Source organism: Drosophila grimshawi, unplaced genomic scaffold (assembly GCF_018153295.1).
Source record: "Drosophila grimshawi isolate 15287-2541.00 unplaced genomic scaffold, ASM1815329v1 contig_311, whole genome shotgun sequence".
Classification (NCBI taxonomy): domain Eukaryota; kingdom Metazoa; phylum Arthropoda; class Insecta; order Diptera; family Drosophilidae; genus Drosophila; species Drosophila grimshawi.
In genome coordinates this window covers 2,876,398-2,898,906 of record NW_025063098.1, presented here as the reverse complement: position 1 = coordinate 2,898,906, position 22,509 = coordinate 2,876,398, and the positions used below count along the sequence as shown (strand labels likewise).

Here is a 22,509-nt window from a genome sequence, read left to right as displayed (position 1 = left end):
TTGTTGTTGTCTGCTTTGTGGCACTTGCTGCTGTGGCTGTTGCTGTTGTTGACTCTTATTGGCTTTTTGGCTCGGTGATTAGTAGGTCAGAGTTTTTCATTTCCAATTGGATATGTTGCACAAGCCACTACAAGCACAAGCTTCAAGCGACACACACAATCTCGGTTACAAGTGTGTGATGGCGGCCTGCCCATATTAGGAAAGGGTACAGCTCACAACTCAAAATAAACATTGACTACGAGTGTACTACTACCACTCGTCGTATATGTAACTACAAGGCAATAAGAACTGGCCAATACAGCCAACCACTTTGATTCATTTCAAATGTTTGACTTGTGGGAAAGCACAACGCATAGCCAAGGTAGCCAATTGGTCGCGACATAAAAACAAAATATCAAAAAAAAAAAAAATAGAGAAAAACAAAATACAAATAAAAACAAAGCAGTCTAGAACACAGGATATTATGCTTACTGGAAACATAAAAAAACTGAGAACAGAATGTGAAGAGAAAAAACCCCATCAAATGGAAAAAGTTTTATTGAAACACTTCTTCAATTTATTACTGACAAGTGCGTAAAATTCGAGAATTTGTGTCCGTTACTTTTACTTTTACTTCAGATATACAAATATATATTTTCTTTATAGATACCATAAAGGGACTTAAGCAATAAGAAACAATATTTTTATTGTGTTGCTTCTAAGTCAAAGGCAATCATCTTTACATAGCATCCGAAATGCTGGAAATATATGATAAAAGTATTTGTTTTTAAATATAAGGTTACTAAATAACTGCTGAATAATTTGCTACGCTTAAAATATAATTCAAAAAGGTGCGATTTGCTATTAAAAGTCGGAAACATGCTAAACAAGCTACTTAGTTATTATAATCAAGGTTTTTTATATTTATATTTTTGTAACTCAAACTATAATTGATTTGACCAACTCTTGCCACTGACCCAAACTCACGAATGCTTGTTTATCTAATGAGCATTTTGCGGTGGCGGCTACGCCTGCGCTTTAAGGTTCGGTTTCTTACCTCGCCAATGGCGCTATTTTAACGAGAAAGCGAGAAAAGCAAATAGAAAAACGTGCCAAAAATGTGTGCTTTTGTGGGGGTGGCGCCAAACTGAGCCGAAACGATGGTGGCCTCCAGTAACAAAAAAATTCGCACGGGTATTTAGCGCCCAGCTAGTGTCTATAGTAATAGCAACACCAACAACAACAATCCAAACAACATCAACAATCATTAAAAGCGAAATAACAATATAAATACCAAAAAATAATAATAATAGCCGAATGGCAATCAATTTGAAATTGAAACGCGTTTTTATTGCCCTGGGTAGGTGTCTCTCTGTGCTCTGTGTAGACCGTGCGTAGGCCACTTTATTCGCCGCCTTTTCTCTTTGTTTTTTTCCCTGTCCGCTCGACGGGTTTTTTTGGCTGTGAACCTCGTTGCTAGCGCCAGAGCATTTTGGCCACGCCAATTGACGCTGATTATTTGCAATTACAGCCCGAAACCCAAGGCGACATTCGTGATGTGACATACACCGCCGACGCTCTCAGCTCGCAGCTTGATGATCTTTAAATGCCTGACTTCAGTCGTATAAAAATAGATGCTGTCATAATTTAATAATTCTCTGACTACTTATTTCTTTATACTTTATTTTTTTCATCGATTTTTGTGAATTTGTTTTTATTTTGATTGCATTTTAATATGCGTAACTGCACATGAATTGCAATTTGGCAACATGAAAGACTAAACAATTTGTCCACAACTCAAAGCCTTTAAAGCGTATCGCCTGTAATTAATCATCTGCCAGTTCTGAGAAGCATATTTCCCAAATTTCGAACCGTTAACGCCAAAAAATATACAAAATACTTCTAACAATTTTCATATATTATTATTTTGAGACATGATGACACGGGGTTAATGGAAATATGTCAGACTATTAATATTTAATTTTCTTTAAGACACTATTTTTATCGTCAACATTACATATCTAAGTAGTTAAAAGTTATTGGATCTTTGATCTCTTCTCATATAAAAGTCAAATCATATTTAGAAACTCTCCAAATCAGCTTGTTTTGACTGACTGACTGATGATATATGATGTGTTTTTTATATTTAATGTATTTACGAATTTATAGTCCGTGCCGAAGCTAACCCAATTCGCAACGCCTTCAGCCACAGCTGACTAGCTCACCTGCCCAATGTGGCACATACCTCTTTATTTCAGCTACTGTATTTATAAAAACAGAAACACACATATCGAGAAATACAGACTGGCCTGTCGGCCAGCAAATCGCGTTGGCGTTTAAAGTTGGCGTTGTGTCAACTTTTTCGGGGGTGCCACCACAGAATGCCCAAGAGAGAAGTGACTTTGATGAGCATCAGCATTGACAAGTTGCTGAAATTATTGCCGCCTGTCAGTTTGCATACGCATTTATTCACTCATCAGTGGGTCAGCAGGCAAAAGCCAGCAACCAACAACCATCAACCAGCAACCAGCACCCAGCAGCTATCTGATCATTTTCATTTGCATGCAACAATTATAATTAGCAGCGGGGCGGCCGATTCAATAGCCGCAAATCAATATTAGTCCGCTCGTTTGGTGCCTGATTTTGATTTTGATTATTGTTGCTGCCACTGATGAGTTAATGCCGCTAGCAGACATTTGTCGGACCAAAGCATGTTAAGCATATTTACAACATCCGTGTCCTTGCTTAGCCAATGTCATGTTCGCTGTTCATTTCGGTTTTGTGGTCCATGGAGAATGGCATTGGGTTACTAACTGGTGGCAATTGGGACGGATTTGTTGTGCGTCTGCGGTTACGTTTTGTTGACAATTTGTAGCGTAATTAATTGAAGTCAAATTAATAAAAGCAAACAACATAAACATAAACAGCAGCAGCAGCAGCAGCAGCCAAGCCGATGACGACAGTGCTGCTGGGGGATTACAACTGGCAACACAACTGATATATAATGTTAAATGACTTAAATGTTGACGGCCAACCAAATAAAAAGACAACAGCAGCAACAACAACAACAACAACAACAACAATAAATGCGCAATCACAAGTCAAAATCACGTTTCAATGAGCAGCAGACAAAACACAAACGAACACAGAGAGTCACAGCCATCGCTCACGATTAACTGGCAAAGATCTGCTGCTGTCTCCGCTGCTTGGCCTCTCTGCCTCTTGGCCACTCCACATCAGCTGGCGCTTTGTCTTTTGCAGTTGCCACTTCTAGCGCCTTCTCATGTTATGTTATGCTTTGTCAGGCAGCCAGTGAATGCGTATTAATTTTAACACACGATTAGTTTTAGATTATAATAGTTTTCAATTTTTGTAGTTTCGTGTTTCTTTTTTTTATTAGGAGCCATGTTAAAATTAGACAGGAATTAATTCTCGGGTTGTCAGTCAATTTCGCTGTCATTAGTTAATCTAAAAGATTTTACAACTTATTAATCCGACTCTATATACACCGACTCGTGTATTAAGCAATAAGTGAGAGTAATTTTAATTTTTATGCTGGTACGCCTACAACAAATCCATTTTCACATCAGATTAGACATTTGGATTCTGTGCCCACTGTAAATGTGTCACTCTTTGTAATAAAACATGCATCAAAACAATATCTTTTATAATGTTTGATGTCTTAACTTAACTACAAGAGCAATATTAATAAACATCATAATTATTCAATTTCGTAGTCAAGAGCAGATGACAAAAATACATTTTTGTACTTAATAAATGTAAAAATTGTGTGGGTGTTTTTTCTCCTTATAACTTCAGCACAATTTGAATCTCAATAATATACTCAATAACGTATTTATTTTTACCTTATGCATAATTTTTTAAAGATATTTTCTTATGAATTACAGCGACATGCTCGTTGTGAAAATAATGTTCTCATTAACATTATTGTTTGTCTAAATACAACTTTTCAAAGCCCACAAAAGACATTGTTGGTTACACCATGTCATTCATAAAAACCAGAGTGAATTGAAATAGCCCACACCTACATAGTTTAAGCCAGGGACACTTTCTAGTCGGCCGTCAACTATGTAAATTTTTTGTGTCTAAAAACAAGAAAATACCCAATGAAAATGCGTATAAAATTAATTGGAAACAACAACTTAATCGCGCGGCACTTCCGCTCTACACTTCGATGGTCGATTTCAATCTTAGCCAAAGATAGACAAAGATCAATCTCGTACCAAGCAGCTTCCACTTCCCCAAGTGGCTGAATCTATGAATGAATGAGTCGACGCAATGGCCCAGAGTGCAGGTGGTTGTTGTTTGAGTTCAGCTTTTGGTGCGTGGGTGGCTGCTTGGCTGGCAGTTCGAGTGTATTTCCGCTTGAAAGCGGCAATAACAATATTTGTAAAATAATAAATTTACGTAAAATATAAATAAAATCAACATCGCAGCGCCCCCGCACATAAGTCAGTCCAGCGCCAACGCAAAGCTCAGTTAACGGCAACGCCAACAAACAAGTCAAGAAGCTGGCCCAAAGCAATGCTCACAATTAGCCAACACAGCTTAGACTGTGACTGAGATTGAGTTGGAGACTGAGTCTGAGACTGAGACTTTGCTTTCTCACCGCTTTCCCAAAGCAGGCCATAAATGGCCCGACTTCCCAAGCGAGAGCACTACGAATCGTCGCCGTTCAGTACCCCCAAAAACGAATGATAGACTTCAAATCGCGCTTTGTGACCATATTCAGGCAAATGCGATTTGCAAGCTGGTAATTAAAAGCCAAAGCGAGTAGAAAATTCAAATGCGTGAATATACAGTCGCCTTAGAACATTTGCATAAGCAATTCACCAGCAGGGGCGTTACTAAAAAGGGGAAACTCTGTCATAGAATATACATAGAAAAATTAGAGATCTAAGAAAGGGGCGAAGAGTGTAGCAATAACGTAGCTTCAAGAATACTGGAGAATATATTAATAATCAAATTAAAAAACGAATAACAAAAGTAGAATCTGCTCAAAAAAAATTTAAATACCATTCAAGGTATTATAAGCTCAAAAGAAAAAAACCTGCGACAAACCCCATCGCCTAAGCTTCTGCTGATTTTCAGCATAAAAATAAACTAAACAAAATAAACTAAAAAAAAAAAGACATAAAAATAATCAGAATGTGACGTTTGTATTTTTAATTATGGCGCGTTTGTTCATGTTCCTGTCTTTGGACTTGGCTGTAGATTAAGTTGTCAGCATATTATGGCCAAATGGTATTGGCCAATTTGTACACTTATATAAGCATTTTAGTATGTGTGTTTGTTTCTTTATATTTGTGTCTTTTGCAGCCCCAGATAGCAGTCACTCCCCAAAAGCGTCACGATTCGCACGCAAATCAAATTAATGTTGCATGCCTTAATTTTTCACTGGCTGACCTTGCGACATGAACAAATTTATGCAGCTTACTTCAACAGCTGACGATGTTGTTGAAAAATTATAATCAAATTTAATTGTTATCATCATGATTTATATGTCTCTCTGTGGCAGAACAAAATAGCAAAGACCAACAATGACGAATTGATCGACAGACAAATGAACAGTCTGGCAGCCAGCTGCTGTTTTTGTTAGGTCGATCAGTCGTTCAGTCGTTCAGTCGATCAGTCGGTCTGTCGATCAGCTAACCATTTATCATACAGTATCTCGAGTGAACACGGCACATGTTCATAAATGTCGTCATGCAACTTGTTATGCCCGCAGGAGCAAATCCACTTTGCAATTACCGATTGCCTCCAGGCACTTATAATTATAAATATTTGCTAAAATAAATGACCATAACACAATTGTTATATAAGAGAGATCAACAACGAGCCAATTGAATGCAACATTGAAGCAGTTCAACTAATTTAAATGCCAAGTAAATGTCTAAGCGATACAATAAATTGATAGATTTGTATATATAATTAGAAGAGGCGCATTCAAAACACTTGCAATATTATACATTTTATATACTGATCTCTATGGGTGAATCAGTTCTGTATTCTTCGAAAAAAAATTCCTTTTGTTACTCATTAAAAATTCCCTAATCTTGAGATCATGCAAATCGCACAGATAGTAAAATATAAATTACTTTTTATATGTATGATATTACGATATTTAACTTGTTAGTCATTATCATGAGATTGCTCAAATCCTTTTCAAATTCAAAATCAAGTAACCAACAGTTATTTAACAAATTGCTTTTATAGTAAGTCTGTCAGTAAATCTTATTAAATTAAAAATCACATCCAAACAAATTGGAGAAATATTTAAAATCATGTTAAAGCTCAGCTCTTTTGTGTAAGGTATCTATAAAATAACAATAGTTTGTTTGACATATTATTCAAATTAGGTGTTAACGACTGATAGATTGTGCACTCAAAATACTTAACACAATTAAGATACTTAATTAACATGCTGAAGATGAGAGAACATAGCTATGCGATCATCATTCTGAATAGTTTCTAGTTATGCTTTAACGAGATCGAATGAAGTTCCGAAGTCTGCCTAGAAATCTTGAAAGTAGTCAGAAATGAACCCAGTGCAATCGTATTTGTTGGCCATAACAATGCTTGACTGATATATAAATGAATGTCAAGCGGCGAAGCAGCGACATAAATAAAAAATTAGTAATAAATTTAAATAAATAACTGCCTGGCAATATTAGATCATAGTGCTCAGAGCGCTGTCCAAAACAAACAAAATCTCAGAGAACACTCGAGCGAAATGAGCTCAACTCGAAATGAAAACGAAAACTCAGCACGAATATCAAAAGTGTATACGAAAAAATCACTCAAGAGCAGTTCCGAACTGAACCGACCGGCCTGCCAACGCAGAGACACCCACACAAGCCGAGTGAAACGAGTGGGTGAGTGGGTGAGGTGAGTGGTGCGAGCGGAACGAGTGGAGAGCACTAAGAACTGGTTTCTGTTTCTGTTTCTGTTGCGGCTTCAATGACGCTGACGTCGTCGTTGGCGTTGGCGTTTTGGGCGAGCAACGATCTCAGCGGTGGAAGTGGGTTTAGCGGTTTATTGGTCGGCTGTGCGAGGCTCGCTTCCAGCTCGTAGTCGTATCTGTAAGATACAAACGTAAAGTGCTGCTTTTTAATGCCGCATTTCATTCATTGATCGTTTCAATAGTGCGCCGCACGCTCAGCGCAACAGACAAGTGCCGGTGCCCGGGTTCCCGGATCGTGTTCTGTGTGGGCAACCAAGTCAATAACAAAAACCGACAGCCTGAAGTCAATAAGCCTACTCACTGACTTGGCTAACGGAGTCAAAGCCAAGAGCTGTTGCTGCTGCTGCTGCTGCTGCTGCTGTCCCAACATAGACGCACATAGCTGAGTAGACGACATTGACAACTGATGACGACGACGACGACGACGGCGACAACGTAAATCGCTGCTCAGTGCATAGCGGACAGGCGCTGCAAGCGGTCGCAGCACTCAGACAGATACGGAGACGTAGACGTAAACGTAGACTGAGGCGGAGACGGAGACGTAGACTGAGACGGAGACACAAACGCACCTTTCTCCAAGCAGCAGCGACGAGCGACGTGTATTTTTGTGCGCCATCTCGGGTTATTGGATACAGATACATAGATACAGACAGCGGCGGCAGTGCGCGTACTCACGGATATTTTTAGCAGCCGGCCGCACATACACTCATACACACACACACACATACACACACATACGTGCACAGTTGCAGGCACACGCTGCGGACACACGCGGCTCGCACGTTTTGAAAAATACTGTTCTTCGAGGCTTTTACAACATACAGTTGCAGTCTGTGTATCCATTAGATACTTTTCAAACTGCATCAAACTTATCAATCAAAATTAAAAAAAAAAACAACAGAATAAAATCAACGAAAATATTAAAACAACAAACTAAAAATACTGAAAATAGCAAAGGAAGAAGTATAAAAAAAAACAAGTTGTGCTGTGCAAGTTTGAGGAAATAAAAAGAATTTATTCGAAAAGAGACGAATAAAACCGAAAATCAAAACAAAATTATTTTTATTGTGTTAATCTGCCAAAATATGCATGAGGCAAGCGTTAATTTAAAATAGAGTCGCACCAGAAAAAAAATACAAAATTCAAATTCAATGACTAATTAGCTGGTGCTGTGGAATTTAAATTGATTAAAATTTGTTTTCGTATTATAACAATGTCTGCGGGTTAACTTTAGCGAGACAAAAATTTAAATCAAATAACAACAAATCAAAGTGTGAAAAAAGTACAAAAGAAAAAAATATAAATGTGAATAAATAAAGCTAATCTGAAGTTACGACAAATATCAAATTTAAATCTACAAAAACTACAACAACAAACAGCGGCAGGCAGGCAACTCACACATTTTTGGATTTATGAAATCAAAAAGGTAAATAAATATGTATGTATGTACACACATTTCATATGTTGTTGTTGTACCAATAAAAATAGACAAGCATATAAGCAGCAGGCTGCCAGCAACTGGGAGGGGGTCGCACCATGCTGCCTGGAGGGGCAACCCAGGGCGTGCCGCAGCGGCAAGCGACGCATTTATTTGCCCAAGGTGTTGAAAAGTTTTTGGTCCATTGAGGTTGAGTTGGGGCCAAGCAACTTGTCAACAGTTTTCATGTGCCACCCCCCTCCTCCTCCTTTCGACCAGCCCCAGGCAGATCCCTTCTTTCGTATGCCCCTTACGAACTTTATTGAGTTAAGATAGCGCCAAAGCGGAAACTTCTACTCAATTGAATAAAATTTTTGCAAGGAATTGCCTTAAGACAATAAATTTCAATCAACGCATCAGCTGTGAGTCACTACAAATAGATACTATTTAAAGCATTATTTACTCTGCATCACCTTTTCCAATTGAGCTGATCAATCGATATTTGTATATGGAAATTTATTTGGTTTGCCATCCATTCATATTCTCCAAAATTATTATTTATAGTTTATAGTTTATCGTTTTTGTTGAATTTGTAAATAAACATTTAACATTTTATTAAGAATTTTTGTGATATTTAATTCGCTTATGCAATACTTAAGCAAACATATTGCTATAATTTTACTTGATTAGAAATATGCAGATAAACACTAAGTTGTCACGTAATTCAGGGTTATATATGTATATATTTCAATTTTCAACTAAAGATGTTGCTTATCAAATCATTCAAGCATTTTTATAGCTTTTTAAAAATACATACAACTAGTTAAAATCTTTTTGTGGAAGCTGTGGCAAATATAATTCAATACTATTAATTTATTGTTGAAATTGTTAACAAAGTCCCTGACACCATGACCCAAATCTGTGTTGAACGTGGGAACAGCTGCTGTTGTCTTTCCTCTATTCAAAAAATTAGGAAACAAAAGGGAATAATTGGCTAATGACAAACGCCGCAAACCTGTCGAAAATCAGACAAATGAAAATAACAAAAAAACATTAATGGGTAACACAAAACCATACAGTGCTACCAAAATATCTGCACACGCACACACAAACAGACAGAGACAGAGACAGAGACTTAGGCATGAGACTGTGCCATCTCGAATGTAAACACAAACATATTACACATACGCAACGTGTGCCAATTTTAATAAACAAACTCAACTTAAATGGAAAATCAAACAAGCGAGCCAACAACAATAGGAAAAAAAAACACAACCAAGAAATGGCAACAAATCAACGACCAGCACAACAACAAAAGCCATAAAACAAAAATTGAAAGATGCAAAAAAGATTAAAATAAAACAGAAAAATAAAAAAAGAATTAAAATCAGAAGCCCGCCGCAAACGGACTAAAAATAAAAATCAGCCCAACGGCAATACACGAGGCGCTAGTGGAGACAGAGACACAGACAAAAACGAAGGAGTAGAGAGGCGAGACGAATGTAAAAAAAGGCGGCCACATGCAACTGGCAACAGCACGATACAACAGCAAAAAAAAAAAAAAAACACACACACACACACACACACAAATACACAAGACAAAGAGGAAGCACCAGATTTTTGATGCTTTCCACAAAAAGCAAATTAAGAATTACAAATCGAAAAAAAAAGAGAAAGAAAAACTTGCATACAATAAAAACTAATTTTAGAGCTGTGGCAAAAACAGAAATTCTGAGTCAGTCAGACTTTATAGAGATGTGCACAAAACGAGGGTTGCTTCTAAAATTGGCATATACATATTTAACACCATAACTTCATAGATCGCTTCTACCGAAGTCAGAATGTAGACTTACCTAATTGTAAAACACAACAGAACACGTCTGAAATGTGATGCTTATTGGAATTCCTTTTCAAAAATGTCCATTTATCTTTTTAGTCTGACCATCAATTTCTTGTTTCATATTAGTCTGGTTATTTACTTTTATTTAATAACCAGATCAGAGAAAAATGTGCTAAATCATTTCGTTGCTCCACTTAGAAAGATTTACAGCTTTCCTCGCAGACTTCCAGCTTTTTCCAGCAGACGCTTTATTTTCCATTTAACCGCACCCGGCTGCCCTCCTCCTACTCCCCCAGCTCACTCCTCTACACGTAGCCACCCACCCTTTGCGGCGTGCAGACAAGCGTGCAGAAAAAGTTCTAAATTTAATGGCTACACCTAAAAATGCAGCGACTGCAACTGCAGAGGGTTGGAACGGAATGGGAGACGGCACTCGTCAGCAGTTTCAAGTGCACTTTGGATAGACAGCTACTCACTGTCGCGCCAAAAAAAAAAATAGTACAAGCAATACCGAAAACAAAAAAATGAACCTCGCCCTGCGCCCCTCGTCTGCTGCCGGGTGCCCCTTCACGCCTGGCCGCACGCACGGCACGCCTTTTGTCTGCTGTGCTGTTGCATAGCAAAGAAAGAATTTAATTTGGAAAAAAAGCATAGAGCTTATATAGAGTACTAATGTACATATGGGAGTCACTATGCCAGTGCAGTTGCGCAAGCGCATTGGCATATCCACAGTGAGAAACGTTAATTATATATCAAATATTTAATAAAAATTATTATAACTGAAGTGAGGAGTCTCAAAAAGTTGAAGAATTAATCCATTCAGTACCAAACAATTGTTTGGTTGTTTTAATTAATATTTGAGGCAGTAATATTTTTAACATAAAGAACTGCAAACAAAACAAGTAATTTAAAGTAAATAATTAAAAAAAATAAAAATTTAAATAAATAATAAAACCAACAAAAAAAACGCCCTGATTAAGAACCCATTTATATGTATATAAATAAAGAGCAACTTCCTTATTTCGATTAAGTGAAAAGAAAGTTCATAAATACATAAAACTCTACTATTAAAAATAAAATAAAATCTTTACATCTGTTTGCCATCGATCTCTGTACATAAGTTTTTATTAGGTCCAATCTATTATCTTTAGCGTTTTATTTTTGTCAATTTTGTTGATCTACAATTCAGTGAAATGGATGTATTTTTAAATAAATCGAGGCTGGTTTGCTCACATAAAACTGATTTGGCGTGTTAGAGACGAAAATAATCAAAGATAATTAGTCTCATTTCCGTTGGCAGTCTTCATTTATAGTTTTCCCAACTCTTTTCCAACAAACACTTCATTTTCCATTTCCTTCTCGCATGCAAAAAAGACAATATTTGCGTTCTAAATTTAATGGATATCCCTTGAAAATGCACCGATTGCAACTGGGAGCGGCATGTGGCATGGGAGCTGGGGAGCTGCCTCACCAGTCGCTAGTCGCCAGTTTCAAGTGCACTTTTGAATAGACAGCTACTCCCTGCAGAGACCAAAACACACAAAAATCAAAATAAAACCGAAAACAAACATTGAAAAAAATGCCACTTTTGTTGCCCCCCTTTCACCCCCTTCACACCCTTCACACTCGAGCGCACGCCTAGCGCGCCTTTTGTCTATTTTGTGGCAGGAACAGTACATGCGGGGCGACCGGGTAATGGGGCATTAGTGGAATCGTAATCCATGTGTGTGCGCATTTCAATTGCTTTCGCATTGTGCAGCGCGAGCGTAATTGAAAACTTAAGCGGAGTGCTCGCTTCAAAATTTTACCAATCAACAAGCAACGAGCAAATGCAACAGCCAGTGCCGGTTCCTGTGGCGCTTCCTGCACATCCTGTTGCCACACCCACCCACGAAGTCAACATTTCGCCGCCCTTGCAACTGCTGTTTGTTGAACAGCATGTATTAGCCCTGAATATTGTTAATCGCATGCAATTTGTTTGGCCACACACACGGAACTTGCTAATTTTCACGTCGTTGGCTGGCCACCTGATTTCAGTATTAGTTGACGTGGTGCCGAAACCATCAGTCGCGTATTTGCAGTGCTCTTAATTGCAACTTGTTTCTTGCATGTCACGTAAACTTTTTGTGCACCTACTTACAATTACTGCCACTACTATTACTGTCTTCTCCCTGGGTACATCATATATATGACCTTGTTAAGAGCAAGCAAATTGTTTGTGATGCGTAGAAGCTCAGGTTTTCAAATCCGGATAAGATAAGAAAATGAATGATAATGATATAATCAGTTAGGAATGAACGAATATCTATAGAAAAATTTAATTAAAATATGCAATAAGTCAACACTTGATATATATATATTTTTTGTATTTTAAATATGCAATTCCATCAGATCTGTAGGTCATCCAATAGTCGTTAATTTTCTAAAAGGTTGCGGCTTTCAAGTTTCTATTCAACAAGCGTCGCGTGGCAAAAATTAATTGCCATGTAAATCACGAGAGCAACAAACCGAAATCAAAACAGGCACGAACAGAACAAAGTGAATTCTTTTTTTCCTTTTTTTTTTTGTATTATTATTTGTAGACCGTGTTGAAAGTGGCGGCTGTTAAAGAACTTTTCGAACTTAAACACGATGATTACGTAGTGCAACATATGAGATGTTGAGGCATGAGCATTAGTTGCTAGTTGGCAATTCGATGGTGATGGATCGACTTAAAAAAAATCTCTCCAACGGTAAATGATGAAAAGTGCAGCGTTGTTAGTCACGAGTAACTTGTTTTAAGCCACGAAGCGCTTGGAATGGTCAAAGCTATGCAACAAGTGCCAGCATCTAAAATCCAACCGAGACTGGGCCGGGCCGGGCCGGGCCGGGCCGTTGCAAGACTCTGTTGCCCATTTTGGCAATCTGCACTAAATTGCCCATTTAAGTGAACCTGACTCTCTCGGTCTCTCTTGATCGGAACACGCTGAGGCGATGATTGCAATCAATCTCCTCAGATTTACACCTCTGCACAGCTTGAGAAGTGGCCCGGCTATTTATGAGGCCAAGGCGCAATCCAAGCAGCAGACAAGGGCGTTAGCATCGATGCAGAAACACTCGTCATTTTGCTTAGGCGGTGGCAACTAGTTGTTGTACTTGTTGTTGTTGTTGTTGTTGTCGTTGTTGCTACTACTTTTGCTGTTGTTATTCTTGCTGCTGTTGATGACGCTGTGACGGGCCTCAAGTTACATTTCATGTAACTTAATTCTTGCATTAAAATGCATTCATTAATAGTTGTCATTTGTCTGTCTTGTTGTTGTTGTTGTTCTTGTTGTTGTCTTAGCCGCAACCACAAAAAAGATTTACATAAATAAAAAGGAAAAGAAAAACTTGTGGAAAAAGCAATGTAAAATATTTAGTACAGTTGACCTACCGCAAAAAAAAAAATGTATATATATATATAGAAAAAACTTTCTCAAACGTTCGACAACATTGTTTCAAAGTTGATGGTGGACCGAACATTGAAAGACAACTTTTCCAATGCACGTTGTGGTCCGCAATTTCATACATGAAAGTCAATTTTGGTCGTTGGAATTTTTGAGCTTTTAATTTGGTAGTTCAAGCAGATAATTTTATTTACTTCTTTTTTGCAAAAGATTCTGATTCTGGTGCTGATGCCTGTCAAAGACTTTAACTTTCAAATGAAAGCGATTTTAACTGGGACTCAAATTTGAGTTTATTATTTTGTAAAATGTTTCGCTAGAACGGCAAAAAAACAACTGTTTTTCTGCATTAACTTCAGTTTAAAGCCATTTTTAAAAAATATTATGTAAGAATAAATACACGTATTTTATGTAAGATGAAGTTGCTTATTTTTTATTTATGGATTATTGTTGGTTTTTGGAGTCTGTTTTTATTTTAGTTACAAATATATGTATTTTTGATTTAAATTAAAAAAATAAAAAGATAAAATGAATTTTGAATGATAAACAATGTTACATATTTAACAAATTTGGAACCGATCCCATTGAATTTATATGAATTTGTATTAGAATAATTGATGTCTTAGACTTATCTAGGCCGTAAAGCGAGGTATGGCTGTATAACTAAGATTTTTTCATTTTAACATCTTGAATTATTTGATTGAATTGTTGATTGAACCGCTGTTTTCCAAGTGCCCACAACTGAACAATGATATCAATGGTCATTTTCAATCTACATTTTCTCACATTGACCACGCCCCTTTCTGCCTGTGTGTGTGTGTGTGTGTCTGTCCAAGCGATTGATTATAGCTTTAAATTTGATAGGCACTCGTCAATTGCGCAGTAGCATTCAAGTTTTCATCGATTAGCATCTTTGGCCGTTTTATATACGAGATCTTTAAAGCGAACTGCAGCCGAGTTGCAAGTGACGCCTTGAGGCAACCTTTTTAGGATTAGCAACGAGTCGGGGAATTGATTATGAGTCAAGCTTCAACAATGCATGAATGCGAATGTATTTGTATCGTTTGCGATTGCGCAATGCAGTAAATAGTCAATAAGCAGTCGTCGAATTGGTTTCATGGAATCCAAATTTTTAAATGGTGAACCCTGCCCAAGAATGAAATTTGTTTATGACTTTTTGGCTGATGCGTTTTTCGGCTTCAGTGGGTTTTACAGCCGACATGAAGGAAGCGCCCACACCACCACCACCACCATCACCACTCGAAGCCCAATTTGAGCCGCTTACGGAAGTTACGCTCCATTGAGTAGCCCCTTTCAGAAGTCGATTCTGATAGAGAACAAGCATTTAGTTTTTTCTTTGTTGTTGTTTTTTTTTATTTATTTTTTTGGGGACAATTTGAACAAATTGTTAATTGCTTTTGATTGCTGGGGCGGCACAGCCCACGCCTAAGCCAAGAAACCTAATCAAATAAATTGAAATCCATGACTGACAGACTTCAAATTTCACTCATTTTGCAGATGAAATCCAACACATACGAGCTGCACAACTACGCTGACCTGGACATGGATTTGGACACGGATCAGCCCAAGGATTCGCGCAAGCGCAAAGCGAACCCAACAAACAGTCGACGTGGCGAGAAATACTCGCTGCGACAGAAGCGACAAAAGCGTCAGCCTAGTGAGCCCAACAGTCCAATTGGAATGACCGCACTGGCAGCGGAGGAGCAGCCAACCAAGGCAAATGCAACTGCAGCGACCAAGAAATCCAGCAAGAACACGTCCAAGGCGAAAGCGCCGCCGCTCAGCAAGTATCGTCGTAAGACAGCAAATGCAAGGGAGCGAACGCGAATGCGAGAGATCAATACGGCCTTTGAGCAACTGCGTCATTGTGTGCCACAATCGATCACCGGTGAGGATGCAGCCAATGCCAGCGAGAAGCTGACCAAGATCACAACGCTCCGCCTGGCCATGAAGTACATTGGTATGCTGAGCGAGTCTCTGCAGGATCCCAGCTATGAGAGCGAGTTCCTAGTCGAGTGCCTGCACGAGAGCGCCAATCGCGAGGCACACATCAGTGTGGACACTGATGCCGAGCTGGAGCCGGAACCGGAGCCAGAGTTGGAGGCTGCGCCGCCGAAGAAGAAGCAGACGAAGGCAAATAAAAAGACAAACGCCAAGCGACAAAGCAAACAGTCTAAGGCAAAAACAACAACAACATCAACATCAACAACAACAACCGGAGCAGCAGCAACAACAACAAAAACAGCAGCAACAGCAGCGAGTTCACCGGAATCATGTTATGCCTCCTCCTCGGTGGGTTCACCAATCTGTTGTGTGGCCGCCCGTTCACCTAGCTCCGCATATGCATCGCTTTCGTCAGCCGCCTCCTCCAGCTCTAGCTCCTCCTCCTCTTCCTCATCGAGCAGCAGCAGCAGCAGACGAATGTTCGATGCGGACAGTCTGCTGGGAGGCATACAGGCACTATCGGAGCTCAACTCGCTGCTGATGGAGTCGGACAGCGAGTCGCTGCACTGCCTCAATGTCAACGCATATCAACAGGATCTGCTCAGCTCCGTGTCGAAGTCAGTGCTGCCCTCGCGTGGTGATTTACCCATTTCAATGCACTCACCGCTGGATAAACCTGATGTGGAGCTGAGTCTGAGGCTGCTCGATCATTCGACGGATTCGTTTGACTTTGCCAGCGATCAGCAGCCGTCAGCGTGCATTAGTCCTTTGGCAACATTGGACACTTTTCATCCGTTTGCCGATCTGCTGCATGTCGAGTTTCCAGACATTTTCCTCACGTGACCATCTGTTTAGTTGCATGTTTATGAATTAATTAATTAACTATTAATTATTGATAATTGTAATTTGTTATTTGCTGAGCTTAAGTATAATCTAGGTTTTATTTAGATGTAGTTGCGCGATAAACCTAACCTCACTTTAGCAATAGCCGCGGAATTCATCGTGTCATAGCAGACAGGCATACAGGTTATGCACAATTCTCACAGCAAGCAGCCCATGTCCATATGTGTTTCTTTCAATAACCAAATTAGTCAATTAAGTAAGCATTTCTCTAAAGCATTTTTTCGCTATCTCTTCTTATCACAATTTTCGTAATGTAAATGTAAAATAAAATACAAGAATGTTGTTCAATCTGAAAATACTGTCTTTTCCCAGATGCTACCGTAAGCGTGCAGTGAATATACAAATTTTCAGCTGTGATTCAATGGATTGTATTTCATAACGGGCAGGTACACATGCCTCACAGCTGGCAGCACTTGTCCGTTAACAGATATAACAGACATTCAAATTAAACACGAACTCTCAACTGGCAGTTAACTAAACTAACAGCAAGAAAATCACAAAATTGAAGGTTAGTTAAACGCCACCTAAAAACACCCCAAAAACACAGACAAAATGGATCTATGACAATTGACCATTTTTATATTTCTATTATATTTCTTACAAATATATTTGAATGCCAAATGTTATATGATGGATCCTAAGTAAATCTGTAAATTCTTTGCGATATATAGTACAAATTAAAAGTGCATACATATTATCTTGCAAGAACATGACCAAGTACGATCCCGAGTTGGACTTTCCCGAGGCGTATAAGATGTGCAAACCCTTCATGCTAACTGACGATAATTTGACATCCATACGGAATTCAATGACGCAGGAAGTAATCGCCGGCTTGGGGCGGGATTCGCATTCACGCTCCTCGATACCCTGCCTGCTCAGCTATGTGCAGCATTTGCCAACGGGACGGGAGCGGGGACGTTTCCTTGCCCTGGAAATGTGGCCGACAAACTGCCGGATTATGCTGGTGAAATTCAGCAGTGAGAAGGACATTTACATGAGCTCCAAGTGTGTGATTGTGCCACATACGATAACGGGATCGCGTGGCACAGTGCTTTTCAATTTTCTGGCCGATAACATTGCGATATTCGTGAAGGAGAAGAAGGTGGAAAAGGAAAATCTGCCCATGGGCGTGGCCTTTTCCTTTGCACTGAACAAATTGGCCCTGGATGTGGGCATTCTCATCGCCTGGACGAAGGGATACGGCTGTCTTGGTGCTCTGGGCAAAGATGTTGTGCAACTGCTGCGAAATGCGCTCTCCGAGCACTCGGACATTGCCGTCGACCTGGTGGCCATCGTCAACATTTCAGCTGGTTCTCTAATGGGCTTGTCATGGTCGCAGACCAACTGTAGAATGGGACTGACTGTGGGCACCGGCACAAATGCCGCTTATGTGGAGCAGACCGATGAGTGTCAACTGTTCGAGGGTGACGATGACTTACCGCTGATGATCATCAATTCGGAGTGGGGCAACTTTGGCAACAATGGCCACCTCGACTTCATACGCACCGAGTTCGACAAGATTGCCGACTCGCAATCAAGCAATCCCGGCTTGAAGTACTATGATAAGTGCATCAGCACCCTGTATCTGGGCGAACTGGTGCGCCTCATCGTTGTGCGGCTCATGAAAATGGGCGTCATTTTCAAGGAGCACAATCTGGACTACATGGGCATTCAGTGGAAAATGGAAATGAAATCACTTATGGCCCTCGATTCCGATCCACCCGGCGTCTACGATCAGGCCCAGCTGGTGATGGACAAGTTTCGCATGCGCCACTGTGAGCAACGAGATCTGGCCATGCTGCGTTTCATCACCCAATGTGTGACAGATCGCTCCGCCAAGCTGGTCGCCGCTGGCGTCGCCTGTCTGCTGAATCGCATGGCCTTCGCCCACATCTCAATCGCTGTAGACGGTGGCATTTATCGGCTGTATCCCAGATACCAGCTGGTCCTCAACAAGTACACCAACCTGCTGACCAATCCGATGCACAAGTTTGACTTCGTCATTGCCCAGGATAGTCCGGGTGTCGGCGCTGCCATTGTAGCCGGTCTGGCAAGGAATTTGAACAAGTTCAGCGTGGCTTATGGCTAGACGCTAAATTCAATTTGTATTTGATTTTATATATTTAATTAATACAAAGACATGTGGTGAAAAATAGCTATTAAATTATAGTTAGTCAAAGATGTCTTTAATAAAAGCTGTATAAAATTCCATTATTTTCATATATCCATTTTGCGCATTATTGTTTTGATTTAAATCTGACAAATAAATTTGGAACTTGCAAGGTTTCATTCTTAAATTCATAGTCGTATCGATTGTAATTTAAAAAAAAAATCCGAATCAAGTTCATTTTGAATTTGCTGACGCTCGAAACAAACTTGGATGCACATTACGTTTTAATATGTTAGGGAAAATTTGTTTATATTTCAACTCGAAAAATTCAAAATTGTTGTTACCCAAATTAGCATTCCAAGTCCTAGTCTAAAACCATTGGAAATGGCTCAACAGGCACAGTACCCGGAGGCAGTTGAGATCTTGCAGCATTTCTCGCTTAGCGAGGAGAAGATGCACGAGATTATCCACCGTCTGACCAAGGAGATGAACATGGGCCTGAAGAAGGAGACCCATCCCAGAGCGACTGTCAAGTGTTTCGTCACTTACGTGCAGGACTTGCCGACGGGCAAGGAGCGGGGCAAGTGTCTGGCCCTCGATCTCGGCGGCACCAATTTCCGTGTTCTGCTCGTAACGCTGAAGAGTGAGACGGATGTGGATACTGAGTCAAAGAGTTACGTGATCAGCAAGGCGCTGCAAGAGGGGCCGGGCAAGCAACTATTCGATTTCATTGCCGAATGCTTGTCGGACTTTTGCAAGGAGCACAAAATTGAGAAGGATAATATTCCGCTGGGATTCACCTTCTCCTTTCCGTGCAAGCAAAATGGCATTGACAATGGCACCCTGGTCGCCTGGACGAAGGGCTTCCAGGCCGATGGTGTTGTCGGTAAGAATGTGGTCGAGTTGCTCCGGGAGGCCATCAATCGGCGTGGGGACTTAAAGGTCAAAGTTGTGGCCATACTCAATGATACGACGGGAACGCTTATGTCCTGCGCATTCCGGGAGCGCAATTGCCGGATAGGCATGATTGTCGGCACTGGTAGTAATGCCTGCTACGTGGAGAACACGTCCAATTGTGAAACATTTGAGGGCTATCAGACGAGTTCCAAGCCCAACATGATCATCAACTGTGAGTGGGGTGCATTTGGGGACAATGGTGTTCTGGACTTTGTGCGCACATCCTACGACAAGACGATCGACTTGGAGTCAGTGAATCCGAAGAAGCAGATCTTCGAGAAATCCATTTCGGGCATGTATATGGGCGAGGCAGTGCGTCTTATTGTTGTGGAACTGATGGAAAAGGGGGTCCTCTTCAAGGGAAGAACATCGCAGACCCTGCAGCAGAAATGGATATTCAATACCCGTTACATAACGGAGATTGAGTCCGATTCGCCTGGTCATCATCGGAATGCCGCCATGGTCTTGGATCAATTGGGCATCCGCACGACCAATGAGAGGGATTTAGCCTGTCTGCGCTTTATCTGCGAGGCTGTATCGGTGCGCTCCGCCAAGCTGGCAGCCTGCGGACTCGTCGCTCTTATCAATAAGATGAACGCCAAGGATCTGGTGGTGGGCATCGATGGCAGCGTTTATAGATATCATCCTCATTACCATGCGCTGCTAATGGAAAATATGAATTTATTGCTGAAGGGCTCTGTGAAGTTTCAGCTAATGCTCTCTGAGGATGGTTCAGGACGTGGCGCAGCACTAATCGCTGCTGTTAGCAACAAATAATCGCAAATTTATTAATAAACTTTGATTATATTAGTTTTTCACTGTTATATTTAAATTTTGTTATATTTACATAACGCTCAGCAATTGACATGCAGCGAGGTGTGCGTTGCGTAGCATTTAGTTTCCAATGCAGCCGAAATGTTAACAAAATTACCGATCTTTAACATATTTATCTGTTTGCATTTCAGGAATTTTTACTTTATGAAAATAATAGTAAGAAAATTATGTTACTCTATTTTTATTAGAAATCAGAGTACCCAGTAAACTGTATGTAATGTTAAGCAGAGTACTCAGTAAACTGTATGTAATGTACAATTGACTCAAATTGCTCCTCAGCTAACATTTACATTTCCTGTTAACATTAACAGTCGATAAGTCGATAAGTCTGTCATTTCTGGTATTTTTGGCATTTTAGGGAATTGTAAGTGTACTCAGCTAAGTATTTAGCTGATTGCTAGTTGCTACCACATTGATTACAAAACTTGTGCCGAAAAATTTCAGAATGTACGTAATTTAATAATTGTGCGCACAGAGCAAGAAAACTAATCCAATTCCGACAGGTATGCACTATCCAGCTCACTTGTGCGCTCGCCAGCTCTGCGCCAGGGCCTCCAAAAGGTCGCCGCCAGCCGCCAGGTGTCGCTGAAAGTGGTCTCCGTCGGTTCGACCAACAAGGATGAATCGTACTTCGAGAAGAACGAGCGTCTGGGCCGCGAGATGTCACCCCATCTGACTATCTACAAGCCGCAGCTGACCTCCATGCTGTCGATCATGCACCGCGGCACCGGCCTCGCTCTTGGCATGGGCGTCTGGGGCCTGGGTCTAGGCGCCCTCATCGCCTCGCAGGACATCAGCCACTATGTGACCATGGTGGAGGGACTACAGCTCAGTGGCGCCACTCTGACGGCCATCAAGTTCATCATTGCGTACCCGGTGGGCTATCACTCGGCCAACGGCATCCGCCATCTGCTGTGGGACACGGGTCGTTTCCTCAAAATCAAAGAGGTCTATTCCACTGGTTATGCAATGGTCGCCGCCTCCTTTGTGCTCACTGCGATCTTGGCCCTGCTCTAGATTTCCTTATTAAATCTTTATTAAATTCTAATTGCGAACATGTCTTAAATTTGTTAAATGCATAATATATGTACAGTTTATTTATACAAATGTTATGTAACAATTGTCGAGCGTTTGATTTGTTACTGCTGCGGCTGCTGCTGCTGTTTCTGCCAGCGCCTGCAATTTAGCAAATTATCAGATATCGTGTTTGTGTGATTATAGCCAGCTCAATTTATTAGTCAACTAGTAAGCCAAGCAGCTAGAAGTCCGTCGATATCTATGCCTCCTACGCAAATACACTACTTTTCGCATTGGATCTTTTGATTTTATCACTAAATATGGATGTATGCCAAAGCAGCAGGGCAGGTGTTTAGTTCAATGCTAATAAATATATTCATTTTAGTATGTAAATGTATTTATATTTAAAATACTTTACAATACTTAAGACATGATGCGCTATCAAAATAAATTCTAAAGGATATGATTAGAGGACTTGATTGTATCTAAGATATCTCTGGTTAATGCTCAGTAAAATCAGCATTATTAAATCTGTGAGGTAAATAATGCATACAAATGATTGATATATTTTAAATGTTTTTAAGCTTAAGAATAAGTAATCGTCTGTATAAAAAATCCAAGATTTGAGTTGCGTTTTTTAAGTAGCTATAATAAATAGTGAATGTTCCATTAATAAAGTAAAACTTAAAGCATTAGGGGGGACGTTTTACTGACAAGCTGCATGAAACCGACAAGTGTCTTTTATAAAAGTATCTTCTGTAAATAGCCTTTGAAAATGCGCATGGTCGAATTGAAGGGTTTGTTCTTGATGCTCATGCCCATTCGAAAAGTATGCCGCGTTGTTCTGTAAAGTTTACAAATCTTTGTCCAGCCAAAACTCTTACTTATCTGTAAGAATCGTGAAAGAAAACACTTTTTTTGATCGATTCGTACACAAGAATCTCGGGCATTCATCAAAAACACTTCGAGTAAAGTTATTAAATGGATGAAAATCCAGCAAACTGTCTAAATAAAAATACATATTTAAAAAGAGAAAATTGTTCATAACTCGATTATATTTCTGCGAATCCTGGTGAGGTC

The 22,509-nt window shown here is 40.0% G+C and overlaps 4 protein-coding genes across 4 annotated transcripts; all 4 read left to right on the top strand.

The window, feature by feature from the left end:
- Nucleotides 1–7,077: 7,077 nt before the first annotated feature.
- Nucleotides 7,078–16,807, top strand: LOC6564328 (helix-loop-helix protein delilah). Its single transcript, XM_032737454.1, has 2 exons — nt 7,078–8,390; nt 15,162–16,807. The coding sequence occupies exon 2, from the start codon at nt 15,162–15,164 to the stop codon at nt 16,449–16,451; it is 1,290 nt and encodes a 429-aa protein (XP_032593345.1). The 5' UTR covers nt 7,078–8,390; the 3' UTR covers nt 16,452–16,807.
- A 338-nt stretch (nt 16,808–17,145) lies between these two features.
- LOC6564329 (hexokinase type 1) lies at nt 17,146–18,700 on the top strand. Its single transcript, XM_001990526.3, has one exon. It carries the CDS (start codon nt 17,221–17,223, stop codon nt 18,598–18,600), a length of 1,380 nt encoding a protein of 459 aa, XP_001990562.1. The 5' UTR covers nt 17,146–17,220; the 3' UTR covers nt 18,601–18,700.
- A 206-nt stretch (nt 18,701–18,906) lies between these two features.
- Nucleotides 18,907–20,388, top strand: LOC6564330 (hexokinase type 2). Its single transcript, XM_001990527.2, has one exon. The coding sequence runs from the start codon at nt 19,006–19,008 to the stop codon at nt 20,353–20,355; it is 1,350 nt and encodes a 449-aa protein (XP_001990563.1). The 5' UTR covers nt 18,907–19,005; the 3' UTR covers nt 20,356–20,388.
- Nucleotides 20,389–20,760: 372 nt separating this feature from the next.
- On the top strand, nt 20,761–21,524 carry LOC6564331 (succinate dehydrogenase cytochrome b560 subunit, mitochondrial). Its single transcript, XM_001990528.2, has 2 exons — nt 20,761–20,859; nt 20,916–21,524. Coding segments are annotated over exons 1-2 (516 nt in total). The 5' UTR covers nt 20,761–20,857; the 3' UTR covers nt 21,430–21,524.
- Nucleotides 21,525–22,509: the final 985 nt, after the last annotated feature.

Coding starts and splice junctions, on each gene's coding strand:
- LOC6564330 (XM_001990527.2), top strand. CDS start 19,006: ATGGCTCAACAGGCACAGTACCCGGAGGCAGTTGAGATCTTGCAGCAT.
- LOC6564328 (XM_032737454.1), top strand. CDS start 15,162: ATGAAATCCAACACATACGAGCTGCACAACTACGCTGACCTGGACATG.
- LOC6564329 (XM_001990526.3), top strand. CDS start 17,221: ATGACCAAGTACGATCCCGAGTTGGACTTTCCCGAGGCGTATAAGATG.